The sequence below is a fragment of the Lynx rufus genome, unplaced genomic scaffold (genome assembly GCF_022079265.1).
Source record: "Lynx rufus isolate CCGP_SWC_20201006 ecotype Redwood Valley unplaced genomic scaffold, mLynRuf1.p SCAF_9, whole genome shotgun sequence".
Lineage (NCBI taxonomy): Eukaryota > Metazoa > Chordata > Mammalia > Carnivora > Felidae > Lynx > Lynx rufus.
This window is the reverse complement of record NW_025814897.1, coordinates 54,719,771-54,741,276: the sequence shown is the minus strand read 5'-3', so window position 1 is coordinate 54,741,276 and position 21,506 is coordinate 54,719,771. Positions and strand designations below refer to the sequence as shown.

Here is a 21,506-nt window from a genome sequence, read left to right as displayed (position 1 = left end):
AACTGCTTCTATAACCTTTTGCTATTCAAAGTGTGGTCCTTTGACCAGCATCATCAGTGTCACCTAGGTCCTTATTTAATATGGCAAATCGGCAGCCTCACATCAGATCAACTCAATCAGTGTCTGCACTATAAAAAGATCACCAGGTAAACAGCATGTCTATTAACATTTGAGAAGTACCGCCCTAGATCACTCTAGTTGAAGAGTATAGGTGATACAAAGATCAGGGTTTAAATCTAGACTCTGACACTTTATAATCTATAGCAGTGAGGGCAAGTTTATAAACTTCCTAATTCCCTCAACTCTAAAATCGAAATAATAGTAGTAGTTACTTCAAGGAGCTGCTATGATGATGAAATGAAAATGTACACACAGCATTTTGTGGGCTGCACTGTAACATGACTAGTGGGAATATAAAATGGTGCAGCACCTGTAAAAAACGGTATGGCAGATCCTCAAACTACCATATGATTCAGCAATTCCACTTCTAGGTATATACCCAAGAGAAGTGAAAGCAGGAACTCGAACAGATATTTGTACACCTGTGTTTGTAGCAGCACTATTCACAACAGCCGAAAGGTGGAAGAAACTCAACTGTCTACTGACAATGAATAAATAAAAACATGACACACATACACAGTGGATTATTACTCAGCCTGTCATTATGCTCGGTGAAATTAGCCAGTTACAAATGAACAAACAGTCTATGATTTCTTGAACACAAGATTCCTAGAGTCAGGCAAACTCAGAAAGTAAAATGGTGGATGCCAGGGGCTAGGGAGAGGGGTTAACAGGTACAGAGTTTCAGATGGGGAGGATGACTCCGGAAACAGACGGTGGTGACAGATGCCCAACAACGTAAATGTACTTCATGACACAGAATTGTACACTGAAAAAAAGTGGTTAAAATGATAAATTCTATGTTATGGTCATTTTACTCCAATGATAAAAAAGAGTTCACTAAGTATCTTTGCATTCTTAAAATAGTAAAAATGTTTTGATGATCTGAACATGTTTTATTTAAACTTTTTAAATGTTCAATATAAAAGATGATAGTACTCAATGGCTTTTTGCTTCTTATTTTTCATTAAAGAAAAGAAAAATCAACCTCCTTCTACAGGAAGACTTCAACTTTTCAAATTGAGAGAATTCTAATTAATACAGCTGGAAGCAGGGGTAGAAGAAGAGAGAAGAAATTACTAAACAAAGCAAAACAAAACACACAAAAAAAACCTTGTTTAGGTGCTTCTTCCTCCTTTTTAGTCTCCTCATCCTCTAAGCTGGGACTCTCCCGGGAAGAGTTGTCCTGTTGGCTAGAGTTTTTCAGTAGCACAGGATCAATCTGTGCTTTCAGGAGGGCAAGAGTCTCAGCCAACTCGTTTCGATTTCTAAATAAGGGAAAAAACAAAACAGCATAAAATTCTTAATTCTGTTTTAAAGAGCTTTCAGAATAATACCTATTAGAAATTAAAATAAAAAGAAAAACACAATCAAGAACACCCAAAACCCTGGTACACCTCATCTTAATTAACTTGAATTTAAGTACTAGGAATTAATGCATATTAAATATACTATTCTGCAAAAGGAAAGAATCTATACTCTCTATTGATTAAAATGCCAATGCAAATCTCTTTGGCTGAAAAGAACAGTAGGAACAAAATTAAAATTCAAAATCTGGTAATTTTTAAAAGTAGTATGCAATCTCTAAGAAGTACAAAAGCAATGTCAAATTTCCCTGAAGAGGCATTTGTTTTAAACAAAATGATTCAAGTTAAAAAAAAAATTTTTTTTTTTAACATTTATTTATTTTTGAGAGAGACAGAGACAGAGTGCGAGCTGGGGAGGGGCAGAGAGAAAGGGAGACACAGAATATGAAGCAGGCTCCAGGCTCTGAGCTGTCAGCAAAGGGCCCAATGTAGGACTGGAACTCATGAACTGCGAGATCGTGACCTGAGCCAAAGTTGGCCGCCTAACCGACTGAGCCACCCAGGTGCCCCAAAATGATTCAAGTTCTTGATTCATTTGTAAATAACAAAGCTTTTCCATCTACAGAGAGAATAACATTTGATGCTGTTATAACATTATGATCCAGGTCTTTATGAATAGTTACAGCAAAGTCAGCTCTTACATCACAGTTCAAAAACCTAAGAATTTAGGAAACTGGATGTTGTTCTGTTAATTACAGTTTGCCACTACAAGAAGAGACTTCAATTTCAAAAAAAAAAAAAATACAAGAAAACCCTGGGGCACCTGGGGGGCTAAGTCGGTTGAACATCTGACTTCAGCTCAGGTCATAGTCTCACAGTTCATGAGTGCAAGCCCCACCTCTGGCTCGCTGATGTCAGTGAAGAGCCCACTTCAGATTCTTTGTCGCCCTCTCTGGCCCTCCCCCGTTTGTGCTCTCTCAAAAATAAATAAACACTTAAAAAAAAATACATGAAAATCCCAAATAAATAAGATTTAACCTATCAATTCTCTATTTTTACTACCCAGACCAGAACTGTGTGAGAGATGATTGATTTAAATGCTGCCTATAGACAAGAAAACTCACTTGGGTATTTCTCCTCCCCAGATAAGCAATGTGTAAAAGCGAAGAGAACAATGAAACCCTGGACTAAGAGTTGGAAAAGTCAGCTCTAGATCTGCCACTGAGTTAATCAATACCATGATCTTCCCATCTGTGTTGTCAAAGCAATGTGTATACATCTCTAATCCTATGTAGTTTGTATTCAAATGAAATTATTTCTGTTCTTATCTGCCATGCCATACATGTCTCTATCCTGTCCCCTTCTACCTCCATCCCAGCTTAACTCTGGTGACAGTAGGGACACTGACTTATGAAGTAGGCTCTTAAGGAAATATTTAATGAATGAATAGAATCCCTATTCCTAACCTAGATGACTGTGTCCCTGGACAAGTCATAGAGCTTCAAAAGGCCTCAGCTTCCTTATCTATAGAATAAAAGACAGGATTCGCTCAAATATTATTAAAACAGCCTCCTAAGGAAGTAATAAAATTGTCACTGATGGGAATATTAAAATTTTGTTATTGTATATGGTAATGAACACACAAGTTTATACATATTATTGTATATGGGAATGAATTCACAGGTTACCACATTACAAATAAAGTGAAGTTCTAGAATTATAAATTATCTAATAGTAGGAGGTCAGATTAAGATGCTCTTTCAGGATGCTGGCACTGCCTCCACATTACAAAAAGTAACTTAGAGATAAGTTAGAGATACTAAATAAATTTATTTTTGGCAAAGTTCACATTTCCTATAACTTCATTACACCAACCTGCTTCTAACCTAAGACTCTATCCACTTAATGTTATTACTTCTCTTAGTACACTGAGAATGCCACATGTACAAAGTGTCTCAACCTTCTTGTTATTTTTTGAAGTCATGCTGGGAACTGAATATATTAAGTTATTCACTGTATCTATTTTAAAAAGTTTCCAAACATAAGAAAAGAACCAATACTACCACAAAATCCATGTTAATTATTTGACTAAACAACAAAAAAACTTAGCAGAAAAATCCATTAAAGAACTCCATAATGGGGCACCTGGGTGTCTCACTCAGTTAAGCGTCTGACTTCGGCTCAGGTCATGATCTTGTGGTTCGTAGATTCGAACCTCGCTCGGACTCTGTGCTAACAGTTCAGAGCCTGGAGCCTGCTTCAGATTCTCTGTCTCCCTCTCTCTCTGCTCCTCTTTCACTCATATGTCTCTCTCTCTGTCTCAAAAATGAACATTAAAAAAAAATTTTAATATTAAAAAAAAAAACCTCCGTAAAAGCTTTTAACCCAACTACTGTGTTAAAATGCAAGCCTCATGTAGTCATAATTGTATGAAAACAGACAACTACCCACATTTGGAGTTCTCCTATTTTGATCTAAAAATGAAATTTAGTATGCTAAATAAGTTTTTTAAAAATCCCAAATTTGAGGATGCCTGGGTGGCTCAGTCAGTTGAACATCCCAACTGTTGATTTTGGCTCAGGTCCTGATCTCACAGTCGTGGGATGGGAGTCCCGCATTCAGGCTACTTGCTGAGCATGGAGCCTGCTTGGGATTCTCTCTCTTCCTCTCTTTGCCCCTCTCCAGTTCACATGTGTGTGTGTGCTCTCTCCCAAACGTTTTTAAAAAATAAAAAATAAAAAAATCCCAAGTTTTGAACTAGTCAGAGGGGATTTTTATAAATAATCATATATTCAAATTATACCCCAAATTCTTATCACTATCTCCAGGAAATCTTAGACTAGACTATGGATGCTAACAATAATTCAGTGGCTCTGTTCTCCTTCCTTCCAGGGCTTGTTTTTCTCTAAAACGTTTCGTCACTCAGGTGTATTAGATATAACCCTACAGGGGCGCCTAGGTAACGCAGTTGGTTGAGCGACTGAGTTTGGCTCAGGTCATGATCTCACGGTTCGGGAGTTCAAGCCCTGCATCGAGCTTGCTGTTGTCAGGACAGAGCCCACTCCTGATCCTCTGTCCCCCAATCACTCTGCCCCTCCCCTGCTAGCGCTCTCTCTCTAAAATAAATAAAACACGAGATAAAAAAATAAAGATATATCCCTCCAAAATACCATGCTCTCTTAGAATGCCAGGTTTGCATTTCTGTTCTCTTGGCTTGAATGTGTTTCCCATAGCTAGCTAACCCTAACTATTCTTTCAAAGACAAGCATAGAATGAATAAACAAATGTGGTATATCCATGCAAGCAATACTATTTAGCCATAAAAAGGAACACAGTAATGGTTCTAAGTATATTAACGAACCCTGAAACCATTATGCTCCCTGAAAGAAGCCAGACACAATGGCCACATATTATATAATTCTATGTATGTGAAATGTCTGGAATAGGCAAATTATAGAAACTGAAAGTAGATCGGCAGCTGCCATGGGCTGTGTAAAGGGAGAATGGTGAATAAAACTGCTAATGTCCAGGGTAGGCAGTACAGGGTTGCTCTGCTGGGTGGGGAAAATGTCCTGGAGTTTGAAAGCTGTGATGGCTGCACAACTTTGTGAATATATTAAAAATCACCGAAACTGTATTAAAAACAAAATTAATAGTGGCTTAGGGGCACCTGGGTGGCTCAGTTAAGCATCTGACTTTGGCTCAGGACATGATCTTGTGGTTCGTGAGTTTGAGCCCTGTGTCGGGCTCTGTGCTGACAGCTCAGAGCCTGGATCCCGCTTCAGATTCTGTGTCTTCCTCTCTCTGCCCCTCCCCTGCTCATGCTCTCTCTCTCTCTCAAAGAATAAATGAACATAAAAAAAAATTTTTTTTAATAAAAAAAATTAATGGTGGCTTGGATAAGAACATAGCAATGAAGTGGATGAGGAATGATCAAACACTGGATACATTTTGCACAGACAGCTGTTTAGATTTGCTGATAGAGTGGATGTGAAGTGTGAGAAAAAAGACAAGTCAAGATTGTATCCCAAAGTTTTAGCTCCAAGCAGCTGAAAGGATGTGGCTGCTATTAACTGAGATGGGACAAAATGTTGAAGCGGAAAGGTTAGAAGCTCAGATTAACAGGCAGATTGATTTTGACGTAACAGATTCTAAACTCTTGTGTTTTACTATCTGTACCTTAAGTTAATTCAGACTTTGGTGAAATGGAGCATATCATCCTAATTATTATATTGTGAAAAATGATTTTTCCTAGTAGTCTAAGTCTAAGGTTTGCTCAGAGTTAGAATTAGTGGTAGGGATTAAACCTTTAAGAAGCAATTGAGCTGGTAGTACAGTACAATAAAAACTTAAAAAAAAAAAAGACAAAACAAAAACAAAGCCAAGCATACGCATCATCTTCTCCCAAGTATGGGTTAGGTATCTGATTCCTAAATAGCACACCAGAATGATCTCCATCAGAGATCACATTTATGATCTTACATTATCATTTACTATTTCCCTGTATCTTTCTCTCACAATTTGGGACTCCTTAAGAAACTACATCATGTCTTTGCATTTCCAGGGCACAGCACAGTGTGAATACAGCAACTCTGTAAATATATATAGTATAGGATTACAGGGTTCAGCAATATTCTACCTTTTTTTCATCTGATTGCAAATTAATGAGGTGACAAAATAGGGAAGATAATGGAATGTGACAGTATTTCCTATGGGGGCCAAGAAACTGAAGGAAGGCATTAATGAGTAATATCAACAGTATTGATAACAGAACTTAACATCAGCGAGTGATTACTGTGTTCCAAGCACTACTCCAAGCACTTTACATGAACTAGTTCATATAATTCCAATATAACCTGATTATAGGTACTGTTGTTATTACCCCCATTTTATAGATGAAGAAAGTGAGGACACTGCAGAGATGTTCAGTAATCTGCCTAAGGTTGCAGTTAGCATAGATTAAAGGCAGGACTGAATTATAGTCTGACTTCAGAGACCATCTTCTCAATCACTGTGCTATACTAGCAACATATGGTTTACAAATGTCTTTGACAGAGTCTGTAATTTTGGGTACATGAAAACTCAACCTGTTTAGAATTCAGGTTTTTGAAAATGATTGTCAAACCCTTTTAATTCTTAAAGCATTTTTATTGTATAATTTACATACTTTGAAATGAAAAGATTTTAAATGTTCAGTTAATCAGTTTTGACATTTTGATTGCTTTCAAGTTTTGGCAAGTATGAATAAAGCTGCTATAAACATTTGTGTGCAGGTTTTTATGTGAACATAACTCTTTAACTCCTTTGGGCAAACTCTTTGGATGGCTGCTGGATCATATGGTGTTTAATTAGGTAAGAAACCATCGACTGTCTTCCAAAGTGGCTATGCCATTGTGCATTCCCACCAGCAATGGCAGAAAGTTCCTGCTACTCCACATCCTTGTCAGCATTTGGTGTTGTCAGTGTTCTGGATTTTGGCCATTCTAATAGGCATATAATAGTATCTCATTTTAATTTACATTTCACTGATGACATATGATGTGGACCACTTTTCATGTGTATATCTGTTGAAATATATGTGTGTATTTGCCATCTGTATACCTTTGTTGCAAAGGAATCTGTTAAGGTCTTTGGTCCATTTTTAAATCATGTTTTCTTATTGGTGAGTTTTAAGAGTTCTTTGTATATTTTGGATAACAGGCCTTTATCAAATACATCTTTGGTAAATATTTTCTTCCAGTCTGTGGCTTAGCTTTTTATTATATTGACAATGCCCTCCCAGAACGGAATTTTTTAATTATAATGAAGCCCAGCTCTTATCAATTCTTTCTTTCATGGATTGTACCTTTGGTATTGTACCAAAAAAGTTATCAGCAAACCCAAAATTGTCGATCTGCTCCTGTGCTATCTTCTTAGACACTTATAGTTTTGTATTTTATATGGAGATGTGTAATTCATTTTTTTTTAAATTTTTTTTTAACATTTATTTATTTTTGAGACAGAGAGACACAAAGCATGAACGGGGGAGGGTCAGAGAGAGGGAAACACAGAATCTGAAACAGACTCCCGGCTCTGAGCTGTCAGCACAGAGCCCAACGCAGGGCTCGAACTCACGGACCACGAGATCATGACCCAAGCCGAAGTCAGCCGCTTAACTGACTGAGCCACCCAGGCTCCCCGATGTGTAATTCATTTTGAGTTAATTTTTCTTAAGGGTGTAAAGTGTGTGTCTAGATTAAATGTTTTACATATGGATGTCCATTTTTTCCAGCATCATTTTTTCTCCATTGTATTGTCTTTGCTCCTTTGTGGAAGATCAGTTGACTATATTTATACGGATTTATTTCATAGCTCCCTATTCTGTTCCACTATATATTTGTCTAGTCTTTTTTTTTTTTAAAGTAATCTCTACGTACAACATGGGGTTCAAACTCATGACCCCAAGATGAAGAGTCACATACTCCACCAACTGAGCCAGCCAGGCATCCTTATATTTGTCTGTTCTTTCACCAATACCACGCTGTCTTAATTACTGTAGCTTTATAGTAAGTCGTGAAGTTGGGTAGTGTCAGTCTTCTAATTTTGTTTTTCTTCAATATTGTGTTGTCTATTTTGGGTTTCTTGCCTCTCCATATAAACTTTATTTTATGAGAGAGAGAGAGAGGCAGGTAGAGGGAGAGAGAATCTTAAGCAGGTTCCACGCTCAGTGCGGAACCCGATGTGGGGCTCAATCCCACAACCCTGGGATCATGACCTGAGCCAAAATCAAGAGTCAGACGTTCAACCAACTGAGCCACCCAGGTGTCCCTCTTCATATAAATTTTAAAATAAGTTTGCCAATATCCACAAAATAACCTCAGAGATTTTGATTACGATTGCATTAAATCTATAGATTTTAGGTTGGGAAAAATTACGTTTTGGCAATATTAAATGCTCATATCCACAAGTATGGAATATCTATTTATTTAGCTCTTTTTTGGTTCTTTCATTAGAGTTTTATAGTTTTCCTTAGATAGATTTGTTTATATTTTGTTGTATTATACCAAAGTACTTCAATTTGGGGGGAGATAATATAAATGGTATTGTGTTTTTAAATTCAGATTTCACATATTCAGTGATGGTATGGTATATAGGAAAACAACTGACATTTTGTTTATTAATCTTGTATCTTGCTACCCTGCTATAATCACTTATAAGTTCCAGGAGAGTTTTTTGTTAACCCTTTCAGATTTCCTACATAGATGATCATGTCATTTGCACATAAAGATGGTTTTCTTTTTTGCTTCCCAATCTATCTCTTACTTCCTTTTCTTACTGCATTAGCTAGGACTTTGAATACGATGTTGAAAAGGAATTTTTAAGGATTTTTACATCTAAGTTCATGAGAGATACTGGTCTACACTTTCCCTTTCCTGTAATGTCTTTGTCTGGTTTTGTTATTAGGGTAATGCTGGCCTTATAAAATGAATTAGGGATTATTCCCTCTCCTATCTTCTGAAAGAGACTGAAGGGAATTTAATTCCTTCCTTAAATGTTTGGTGGAATTCGCTAGTGAACCCATCTGGGCTTGTTGCTTTCTGTTTTAGAAGGTTATTAATCATTGATCCAATTTATTTAATAGATAGAGGCCTGTTCATATTGTCTACTTCTTCCTGTGAGAATTTTGGCAGATCATGTCTTTTAAGGAATTGGTCCATTTCATCTAAGTTATCAATTTGTGTGTACAGAGTTGTTCATGGTATTTCTTTATTATCCTTTTAATGTCCCTGGGATTTGTAGTAATGCCCCTTCTTTAATTTCTGATATCACTAATTTGTGTCCACTCTTTTTTTCTTAGTTAGCTTGGCTAGTGGCTTATCAATCTTGTTGATCTTTAAAAAAAAACAGCCTGTTTTATATGCAAAGTTTTTCCAAACATTGCTTTCACTGCAAATTTTCAACCACAAATTTTGCCAAGTTGTACCTGCATTTTCATTTAACTCAAAATATTTAAAAATTTGTCTTAAGATTTCTTTTTTGACCCACATGTTATGCAGAAGTGTATTATTTAACATCTAAGTATGTGGAGATTTTAAAGCTCTCTTTCTATTACTGATTTCTAGTTCAATTCCATTTTGTGGTCTGAAAGCAGACACTGTATATTGCCTAGGTATTAAATTTTAAGAAGATCAAATATAGAAAATTCTTTTTTTATGGATCACTATTTTTACAAAAAAATATTCCATTTGATTTTTAAATTGCAAAGTTCAGTTTTAAAATTTATCAGGGGCTGACTTACAGGGATGCTTAGATGGCTCAGTCAGTTAAGCATCCAACTCTTGTTTTCAGGTCAGGTCGTGATCTCACGGTTCATAAAACTGAGCCCTGTGTCAGGCTCCGCGCTGATAGTGTGCTTGGGATTCTCTCTCCCCCTCTGTCTCTGCCCCTCCCTGGCCTGTGTGTGCACTCATTCTCTCTCTCTCAAAATAAAAATACACTTAAAAAAAAAAAAAAGGCTGACTTACAACTTGAAAAAACTCAGAATTCTAGGGGCGCCTGGGTGGCTCAGTCGGTTGAGCGACTGACTTCGGCTCAGGTCATGATCTCGCGGTCCGTGAGTTCGAGCCCCGCATCGGGCTCTGTGCTGACAGCTCAGAGCCTGGAGCCTGTTTCAGATTCTGTGTCTCCCTCTCTCTCTGACCCTCCCCCGTTCATGCTCTGTCTCTCTCTCTCTCAAAAATAAATAAATGTTAAAAAAAAAAAAGTCTGATTTAAAAAAAAAAAAGAAAAAACTCAGAATTCTAAAGATGAGCTAACTTTTGTCACATAACCTTGTTTTAAGACTGAGACAGAAACATATTTCCAACACCAGAAATCTCCATGAAAATTAGCAATACTTTGAAGAAATAGTTTTAAACAAAAGAAGCAGATTTTTCATTTCACTAGTAAAAATTACATTCACCAATGAAGAAAAATATCCAAAAGCGATCTATTAAATAAAAAAGTCAAAATTCTATTTGCTTTACTTGCTCTTCATTTATTATCTCAGTTTCTAAGTGAATTTCTTGCCGAAAAGATTACTGCCTCCTTAAAAACTCCACTCATACAAGTTTAGAAAATGCTTCTGACAGCATCGATCAGTCTTCAGACAACAATTTCTCTGCAATATAAAAAAAGCAAATGTTCTCACTTCTGTAAGCACAGTTCTACTTCCCCATAATTTGTATCCACGGATCCTGGCTCAGTGCTTGAGAGAAATACTCTTACACAAATCAATCCTTTAAATGTTTAAAGATAATTATATCTCCCTAAATTTCTACTAAATCAAGTATTTTTAGTTCATTCAATCATCTTCTTTGTGGTCCTTCCCATAAAGCATTTATTCTACCATATTAATATTCTTCTTAGAGTTAGGCATCCACATCTAAATACTAGACTCCAGGAAGGATGTCATTACAGCCAAGTGGGATAATGTCCTACACATTATTTTGGGTACATAATGTATTTTAATGACAATGAAGATCATAATTTTGGTGACAGTCAAGAATAACATAATGCTTTTCACATTCAACATTCACAAAAATAAGAGACCTATATGGACAAGACGGTTCACTACATTTGTCAAAATTAGTACTACTGCATCAAGTTAAAGGTAACTAAAATGACTGGTGACAGAACATGTCAAGTATATGAAGTATAAACAGACCAAACTGAGGATTTACGGAAAACCATGGTACTTCCCCAGAAAATACACATATTATATACAACTAAGAGCTATTATTTATAATATAAGGGATTTCACAGGTGCCTGAAGCCCATCTATAGATCCCAAAGCTACATTATTCATTAGTATAACCATAATTGCTCAGCATAGTACCTAATTACACAAGTAGATATGCAATATAAATTCATATATTCCTCACAATAACTTTACTATCATCCTCATTCTAAAGTGCAGAAAAGTGAGTATCAAAGAAATTAAGTAATCTGCCTTCAGATGGTAAGTAGAGGAACCCAGATTCAAGCACAGTTAGCTCTAACCACATCATCTAAACACTTCTCTCACATCATCCATCAGGGTATAATCTACGCTATACATTAGAAATTGCTTTAAGCATTATGACTGATCAGAAATAATAATAATGATTTATCTCTGTCAGATTTTCTTCATCTACAAAGTAGAGAATATTTCTTAAATAACTATGCAAGGTGGATACAAGAAATAGTATAAGTGGTAGAACATCACGAACAGAACCTCATTCAATGTATCACAGGAAGAGATGGTAAGTGACTTTCATTTCAGGATTATTTGTTTAGTAAATTAACTATATGGAGAACCAGACTATATTATAGTATGATTGAAGGGAGCTTATAAAACAAGCCCCTACAAAGTCATTCAATTCACATTAATTCTTAAGGAATTGAAGTTGAGCTTCTCTGACCCAAACAAATATTCTAAATTTCCACAGATTCCCTCTTCAAAACACTAATAAATAATCACTAAACAAAAATCTGCTAAAACTCAAATGAGCAAAAACAGAGAGGAATAAAAGTCAAAGGAGTTTTTCATAAGTCAGGTTATATATCCACTAGTTCTCCCTACTTTATAGATTTAGTTATAGATCCTGATAACTTTGAAATTAATATAAAATGTGGGTACTAGTGAAATAAATTCTAAATAATTAAGTTGCAAAAACAGAAAGTTAGAGACACAAGATTCCGAATAATGATCCCGGAGTCACTTATTAATCAAAAAATAAAGTTTTATTTTAAGGTTTTACATGAAATGTTTCCAAATATATCAATCAATACAAATAAGAGGGTACCTGGCTAGCTCAGCTGGTAAAGCATGTGACTCTTGATCTCAGGGTTGTGGGTTCTAGCCCCACATTGGGTGTGGAGATTACTTACAAATAAAAAACTTTAAAAAATAAACACAAATAAGGAACAAAGATTTTTTTTTCAAAGGACTACCAAACCCCCCCCCCGCCCAAACCCCCCCAAAAAACCCACAATATTTGTCAGATTTCTTCAGAACCCTAATGAAGAAATGTATACATAGCAAAAATTAAAAATATACTAAAGTGCAAGATGAATTGGCCAAATGAAATAAATTATGCCTAATAGAAAACTATAGCTAGGTAAGAACCAAGTAATACTTTGCTTGTATTGTTGCCTAATGATGAGTTTTTCTGTGCGTATTTTTGCTACATTATTATTTGTCAGATTCCACCTTCCTGAAGCATAACGTACATGTGCTAATATGGACCACCATGCTAAATGTAGTTATTTATTTGACAGATAATTAAGTGCCTACTATGGGTACTGTGCTGGTCATTAGGCTAGGTCCCAACAACTCTCCAAATCCACAAAAAAAAGGACCACCCCAGCCTCAGAGATAATAATCTTATAGAGAAGAGATTAAAGAAACACACAAGTAAACATGAAAAGACTTCAATAAAAGATACCTGACAATGCATTTCCATGAAGAGCCATCTTGATCGTCTTGTTCTTCTATGTACATTCTGACATTGTGATCTTGATCCAACTGGTACCAGTACATAAGGCCATCTTTGTCTCGGCCAATTGGCTGGAGACGCATGGTATCAGCATCTTCCTCATTGATAATGTTTTTGAATTTGAGATTGTCATCAAATTGACACTCGCAGAGGTACTGGAAAATAGTCATAACATGGCTTAAAATACTCTATAAATGTTTCTCCATCACAGTAAATGTGATATGTTTAACCACAGAACTGATTCAGGAACAAGAGCAGAAAAAATACATGTAGTTTATCCATCTTTTCCTATCCTCTCCCCACTTTTGTACAACCTGTTTGGAATAACCAATTTAAAAAGATATATTTCAAGTTAACATTTTATTTTAGTATTTTATAAGTTTATAGGCTTATTGTAATCAATGACACAAAAATCATGTTTTATTTCAAAAGCACTATGTTTGTATTAGTTTCCCAAATTTCTTTCTTATGTATAAAATTTCCTTATGTATAAAATTTTCAATGATTCTTTCTGTTAAAGCTTTTATGCACATTATTCTTGAAATGGCTATCAGTGAATTAATTAAAATAATTGTAACAGATAATAAATTCATTACCTTTAAGAGCGCTAGTTTGCATTCAACACTCATTTCAAGATAGCCCTTCTTCTCCATCTCCCATGCCCAGGTGCTATTAAACTCTTGACATATCTGTAAGAGAAAGTTAATATCTTAATACATAAAATTTCTATTAACATTGGTATTTTGTTGTACAATTATGTTAACTGCTCTGTTTATATGTATTTATAATGGAACAAGTTTGCAACAAATACAATCCAAGCCAAATCAACCAGAAATGTTAACTACTGACTGACTGAATTAAAAAAAATTTTTTTAATGTTTATTTATTTTTGAGAGAGAGAGAGAGACAGAGACAGAGTGCAAGCGGGGGAGAGGCAGAGACAGCTGGAGACACAGAATCTGAAGCAGGCTCCAGGCTCTGAGCTGTCAGCACGGAGCCCAACATGGGGCTCTAACCATGAGCTGTGAGATCATGACCTGAGCTGAAGTTGGATGCTTAAATGACTGAGCCACCCAGGCGCCCAGATTAATGACTGAATTTAAGGTAAGCAGTGATCTCTGTAGCTCTCTCCTCTGCTCTCAAGAATATTATACACATTTTATGGCACATTTTCCCAAATGCAAATAATTATCTGATTCCCCTTCCAAACAACCTAGAAGTTCCTTGAGGGTAAGGACAATAGTTTATCACTATGCCTAGAATAGAAGTAGGTTCAAAAAGCATGCCAAATTGCAGGCTATTTTTTAAAGCTTATTTATTTATTTTGAGACAGAGAGAGAGAGTGTACGCAAGCGGGGAAGGGGCAGAGAGAGAGGGAGGGAGAGAATCCCATGCAGGCCAATGCAGGGCTCGATCCCACAAACTGTGAGATCATGACCTGAGCCAAAATCAAGAATCGGACGCTTACCTGACTGAGCCACCTAGGTGACCCTGTATGCATATTTTTTAACAGAGCCACTCTCCAACTAAATGTCCTTTATGGGTAAAGATTCTATTGCTTGGCATTTGAGACCTTCTATAATGTGGCATTAACTTAAATTTCTAGGCTTCGCTCCCTATACAAGCATATCAGGCAAACCAGAGTCACTGTAACAGTCTGAGGGAAGACATGGATAACCATACTACTCAATAATAAGGACTAATCAGGAGAAATGCCATGGACTGTATGACCTCTGTGAGCCAGTTTCCTCAGAAATAAAAGGGGAGCAGTAATAATATTGATCTTAAAGGTTATAAAATAGGCATGAAAATGATATAAAGTGTCTAGCAACTTCATGCTCTTTGGTCTAATCCAAGGAGTGAAGAATATAATGAAGGCCAAAGGAAAAGAACCAACCAAGGGACAAGATTATTTGGGAGCTTATGCAATTGGCTAGATAGGCAGGCAGGAGAAAAATAAACAGGCAAATGGGATTGCTTATATAACCACATCAACCTAGAAAGAAGACCGGGCTGGCCCCCCTAGGAGTTTTACCCTTTTCCTATCCAGCACCAGTGACATCTTTTTTACCGATTGTATAATAAAATTATAGGAGATCGTTGTTAGGATAGAAAAAGAAAATAAGGGAAGCAGTATGGCCAGGAACAACATAACGGGAGATCTTCAAAGGCACAAAGGAAGAATAAGGTTGCCATTCTCTGGAATACTGTAAGTTTCTGACTGACAATACTATCTTTTGTAGAGAGAGAGAGAAAAAAAAATTGAGATATACAAAGTAAAAGGAAATTTTTGGAATATTACACAGGGAGGACCCTAATGTAATAGCTAAAAAGTCAGAATTTGAATGGACATTTTGCTGAAGAATATATACAAATGGCCAATAAGCACAGGAAAGTATGATCATCATAAGTCATTAGGGAAATGCAAATCAAAACCACAATGGAATACTACTTCATATCCATAAGGACAGCTGTAATCAAAAAAGAAAAATAATAGTAATGTTGGTGAGGATGAGGAGAGACTGAAACGCACAGGTTGTTGACAGGAATGTAAAACGGTACAGCTGCTTTGTGAAAAAGCCAATCAGTTCCAAAAATGTTAACACTGAGTTACTATGTGACTTAGCAATTCCATTTTTAGGTATTTATACAGGAAGAGAGAAAACACATGCCCATGCAAAAACCTGTACAAATGTTCATAGTGGCATTTTTTTATAAAAGCAAAACGGTGGAAATGATCCAAATATCAACTGATAAACATACAATGGAATAAACATACGAATGAATAAACATATGAATAAACATACAATGGAATTTTATACAGCTATTAAATGGAATGAAGTAGTGACACCTTCTACAGCAGGGACAAATTTTAAAAACATTAAGCTTGGTAATAGAAACCAGATACGAAAGGTTACATACTGTATGCTTCTATGTATATGAAATGTACACAATAGTCAAATACACACAGACAAAAAGTTTATTAGTAGTTAGTTGCCAGGGACTAGGTAGAGGGAGGAACAGAGTGATTGCTAATAAGTAGATTTCTTTTCCAAGTGATAAAAATGTCCTAGAATTAACGATAGTGGTGATGATTGTACATCCTTGTGAATATACTAAAAAATACTGAATTGTGCATTTTAAAAGGGTACATTTCATGATATGTGAGTAATATCTCAATTTAAAAAAACAGAGGGACAGTCAAGAATGTAGAACCCAGCTTATGACTTGTGAGTGCTCTGCTGTATACCATGCCCCTAAAAGAAGAGGATGTTTGTTGACCATCTTTAATGGGTAAGGCTGAGTCTGGGGAAGCACACCTCCGGTATCTGAGAGGGGCTGGGAATGACACAGCTCCAATGCCTGCTCAACAACCCAAGCACAAAGGCTCACGCAGTCACAGATACCAAATACAAATGAACAACTTTTAATTATCTTTCACCACGTGAAAGGGGAGAAAAGTGAAAGAGGAGTAGATAAATAGATAATTAAGATACAGGCCTCTCTGCCTTATACTACTTACCTTTCATTTACATACCTTATTTATATAGTTTAGGGTACAAAACTTTTGTGCTGATATTCAGATATGAATATGCTACTCATTTTGTTTCTTTAAGGGCAATGTAGACATATTATTATGCCATTTGAGGAAAAACAAAACACCTGAAACTTAATATTAGATATACCCAAATAGCCATTACTTATTGTTATCACAAAGTAAAGACTGTTAAAAAATGAGTACTCTAAATGACACTTAAACAGTTCTGCAGGACCATATAAATTTGTATCAGAGGTCAGCAAACTTCTTCTGTTAAGGGCCAAACAGGAAATAATTTAAGCTCTGTAGACCATACAGTCTCTTTTCAACTATTCAACTCTGCTGTTCTAATGCAAAAGCAACCATAGAAAATACATAAATGAGTAAACTTGGCTATGTTCCAATACCACTTTATTTATGGATAAGGAAATTAGAAATTCATAAAATTTTCATATGTGTCAACCATTCTCCCAACCATTTAAATATGTAAAAACCACTCTTCGTTTTCAAGCTATACATAAGTAGACAGCAGGACAGATTTGGCCTATGGGCCAACATTTGCTAGAGCACCAGAAACTAGCTGTGTCTATCAGAGACTGTCTATGACAGCTATTCTTGGATCCTTGTGAGACAGGAAAACTAAAGGGACTCCATGAAAAAGTCCCTTTTTCCCTGCTTCTATTCCTGTTAGGACCAACACTCCCGCCTTTTACATGCCTTATAAAACAGATAACGTATGTCCTCCTTGTAAAGGTCAAGGAATTAATGATGTCTTTGGAAACTTTCCAGCATAATAGATAACATCTAAGGAGTGACCAGGCAAGGTCATCATGAGTGTTTTCCAAGACCACTGACTCATTAAGACCCCCGGCTCCAGTGCACAAGTGACTTGTGGAGAACACCCGTTCCCAGATGCCAGAGAAGACTTGTGCACCAGAGCACAATCCTCAATAAAAACCCAGACCCCAAGCAAAGACAAGGCTCAATCTCCTTTCCTTTCTGAGTCTCCCAGATGCTCTGTCTGTATCTGCACTCTATGTCTTCAATACACTCTGCTCTCACTTCCTCTTGGTTTACATTTGATTTCTACACCATGCAAAGCCAAGGACCCTCTTGGCTGTCCTGGAAGACCCTCTGGGTCTGAGGACCCAGCTGGCCTGCATTGCTTGGAAGCAAGGGGATCCTCACTAGGTTGGTAATTCATATTAACTCCCTAGGATCCAACTTGATTCTGACCAAATAGCCTTGTAAATGTAATTTGGTTTTGCATGCAATTTCTCTTTAGAGAATGTTCCAGCATCCAAAACATGAACATTTCTATACAATGTTCATATTTATCACTCTTTAAGTTATTATTCTATCATACTGATTTTATGTTTGATTCTCTAATCTGGTTAGAGAGGTCATATCCAGTTGTATCCCCTGTATGGTGCCGAAAGACAGCCTTTCTGATATACACATGAAATCAATGCCATTCAGCCTGGGAGGACACTTGGCCACCAGCCTGCTGACACTCCAATACCCCAAGCCTGTCTTTTCCTCCTAACTTACAGAAAAACAAGGTTGAGGTTGGCAAAAGGCGGGAGCGGGGAGGGGGTGGATTTAAAGGCCACAACATCTCAATATTTACAGAAGAGGTGGTTTCACACGCCTACACAGCAAATACGTGGAATTTATCTCAGTGAGATCATGAACAAACTAATCTTAAGAGTCATTTTCGAAAAAATCCTGCTTTTTTTGACAACTTAGAACATAAGGAATTAAAAGGGGGAGCTATGCGGCAGGGGGAGAGAACTGCAAAAACCCTCAGCATGAACATCCAGTACATTAAGAGACTAAATCAAATTCTAACGTGGCTTCTAGCAGTCTCAGGACATGTCTCTGGGATCACCCTGCTCCCATTGAGCTCCTGTCTTGAAAACTCAGGGTTTCCAAAAGAATTTAGTATGTGTTCCAGCCAACCCTATTCTTTGTCCCTGAATTCCCTTTTCCATTTATTCAAAAAATAAACACCTTACAACTATAAATCTTTCCTCTGTCCCTTTGAGATGTATATGTATCTCCTATAACATTGTCTTTCTCAAGGACCTGAAAGCCATTCCTTTGATTTGTAGTCATCAGGAAGGATATAGGACCTCCCAGACACTGTGGGAGGGTAGAAAAGTTTATCTTTCATAGTTAGCAGGCACAGAAGGCCTAATTAGGTTGCCTGACTGACCCTCACACCTACTTTTCATAACTGTTCATTTCCCTAACCCCTTTTTCATCTCTCATTTCCACCTCCCAAAACCCTTAGTCTCCCTTTAAAAGGCTAGTCACCTCTGGGCAAAATGGAATTGAGCTCAGCTCCTTCTTCTACCACCAACAGTTAGTGAATAAAGTCTGTCTTTACTGCCTTTTTTTTTTTCCTTAATGTTTTTATTTATTTTTGAGACAGAGAGAGACAGAACATGAGCAGAGGAGGGGCAGAGAAAGACACAGAATCTGAAGCAGGCTCCAGGCTCTGAGCCGTCAGCACAGACCCCAACGTGGGGCTCAAACTCACAGAGTGGGAGATCATGACCTGAGCTGAAGTCAGACGCTTAACTGACTGAGCCATCCAGGCACCCCATGTCTTTACTGCCTTTTAACTAGTGTCTGGCTTTGGGGGGAAGGATCATCAGATGCCATTCAGATGGAAATCTTTATTTTATAATTAAGAAACATGAAGTTTAAAGAGATTCATTTATCTGGTGATTCCACCAATATTCACTGAGTGAATATTCTATGGCAAGAACTAGTCAAGGGGCTGGGATACCATGATGAAGACAGACAACCTGCTACCATGAAGCTTATATTCTAAGAGGTAGTAAAACAGGTAAAAATATGAAAACATTAAGTAGACACAAATCCTACATTGAAAATAAAATAGAGTAATGTCCTAGAGAAAGTTTGATTATTACTCTGATTAGGTGCTCAGAAAAGGCCTCACATTTAAAAAGTTGACATTTGGGGCACGTGGGTGATTCAGTAAGTTGAGCATCTAACTCTTGATTTCAGCTCAGGTCATGATCCCAGGGTTGGGGGATTGAGCCCGTTGCCAGGCTCTGCACTGAGTGTGGAGCCTGCTTGAGATTCTCTCTCTCCCTCTCCACCACTCCCCACATGCTCTAACTTACAAAAAAAAAAAAATTGACATTTGACACAAGAAGCTGAGACATGACTGAGAAAACAGAAATCAGCCACAAGAAGATCTGGAGTAGAAATGCAGATCCTGGCAGAAGAAACAAGCTAGCACAAAGGTCTTAAAGTTTGATATATTAAAAAAACAGAAAATAAAGTGTAAATGAAGCAGAATAAAGGGTAAAGTAGCAGAAGATAAGGTTAAAAAGGTAAGCAAGGGCAAAATTATGGTGGCCAGGGTAAGGAATTAAGATTTTATTTCAAATACAATGGGAGGCCACTGGTAGATTTTAAATGGAGGAATAACAAAATCTGATGTATGTTTCAAAATTAGCTGCTGGAAAAAAATGGACAAAATGGAAACTGAGAAACCAATTTTAAGGCAAGAGATAATAATGTCATGGACTGTGGTGGCAGTAGTGGGAACAGAAAGAAGAAGCTGTATTTTAGAGATAGAATCATCAGGACTTTTAATGGAACAGATATGTAGAGTGACTGGAAAGGAAAAACAAAGGTGACATCTACAATCCTTGGCTTGAACAAATGGAAGGATAAAAGTGCTTTTAATGAAAGTATTAAGACAATACCCAAGAGAAGGGAGTTAACAAGAGATGTTTTGTACCTAATGAGTTTGAGGTGGTATTATACATCATCTAAGAAGTATCTCACTTAAAGTTAGTGACTGAGCCAAGACTTGAAGCTTTTGACTCCTGGTTCAGAGTTCTTTCCAGTGGATCATACAATCTTTACTCAAACCTTTTCAAATCTGAGTCAAAAAGAATTTTACAGCTAAGCTGAGAAGTCAACTCATCTTCATACCCCAAGTTTGTGACTAAGTATGAGACACACAGCAGATACAAAACAAACATCTGATAAATAAATGAAAGACACAACAAATAATGCTTTTACTTTAATTTAAACATTCTTTTAGACTAACCAACATTAACTACCAGCTAACATTATACATCTTTAAGAACATTAAAAATTCTTACTAGAATAACAGTAACAAATTTTTATTTTACTTTATTTTAGAGAGAGAGCACGAGTGGGGCAGAGGGCCACAGGGAGAGAATCTTAAGCAGGCTCCATGCTCAGCATGGAGCCCAATATGGCTCAATCGCACAACCCTGGGATCATGACCTGAGCCGAATCAAAAGTCAGACACTCAACTGACTGAGCCACCCAGGTGCTCCATAACAGCTAACATTTATTGCATGTTTACTATGTACCAAGTACTGTTGTTATTGCTAAAAATATTAACGCAGTCAATTCTCACAAGCCTTAGATGTGTGTACTCCTATCCTCGGGAAGTTACGTGCTTTTCCCAAGGAAGGAAAGAAATAGTAATTACTATCTATAATCATTTATAGTGAAATCAGTATATATTTAGGATACCAATTAGGTCAGTTGTCACCAACAGAGCTGTGACCAAAGGCTAGACTGAGAATTATAAACTTTCTAGGTCTTTTATTTTTTTTAGAGGGGGGGGGGAGAGGAAAGGAAGAGAGAGAAAATCAGGTTCTACACTGAGTGCGGAGCCCAATGTGGGGCTCAATCCCATGACCCTGGGATCATGACCTGAGACAAAATCAAGAGTCAGAAGCTCAACCAACTGAGCCTCCAGGCATCCACAGTTCCATTCTTTACACTCAAATTACCTCTCACCAAGTATCCCTGACCTAATACTTAAATGTGTCCAATGGTTTTAAGTATTATTTTTAGAGGGCTAAACCAAACATTTACTGAACATAGTAAGCACTGGGAGGGCAAATTTCTGCTTTAAGAAGTGCAGAATTGAGAGAGAGAGAGAGAGAGAGAGAGAGAGAGAGAGAGAGATGTAAACAAATAATTACAGGAGGAAAAGTAGTCAGTGAGCTATCT

General features: G+C 36.9%; 1 protein-coding gene across 3 annotated transcripts in view; it reads right to left on the bottom strand.

Moving 5' to 3' along the window:
• Nucleotides 1-21,506, bottom strand: part of RSF1 (remodeling and spacing factor 1) — a 158,162-nt gene that overhangs the window by 55,102 nt on the left and 81,554 nt on the right. For all 3 annotated transcript variants that reach the window (XM_047071792.1, XM_047071791.1, XM_047071793.1), the window contains exons 3-5: nt 13,522-13,614; nt 12,875-13,080; nt 1,234-1,388 (exon numbers count right to left, since the gene is read on the bottom strand). In XM_047071792.1, the coding sequence (XP_046927748.1) occupies nt 1,234-1,388; nt 12,875-13,080; nt 13,522-13,614 (454 nt within the window). The remainder of the gene's footprint in view (nt 1-1,233; nt 1,389-12,874; nt 13,081-13,521; nt 13,615-21,506) is intronic.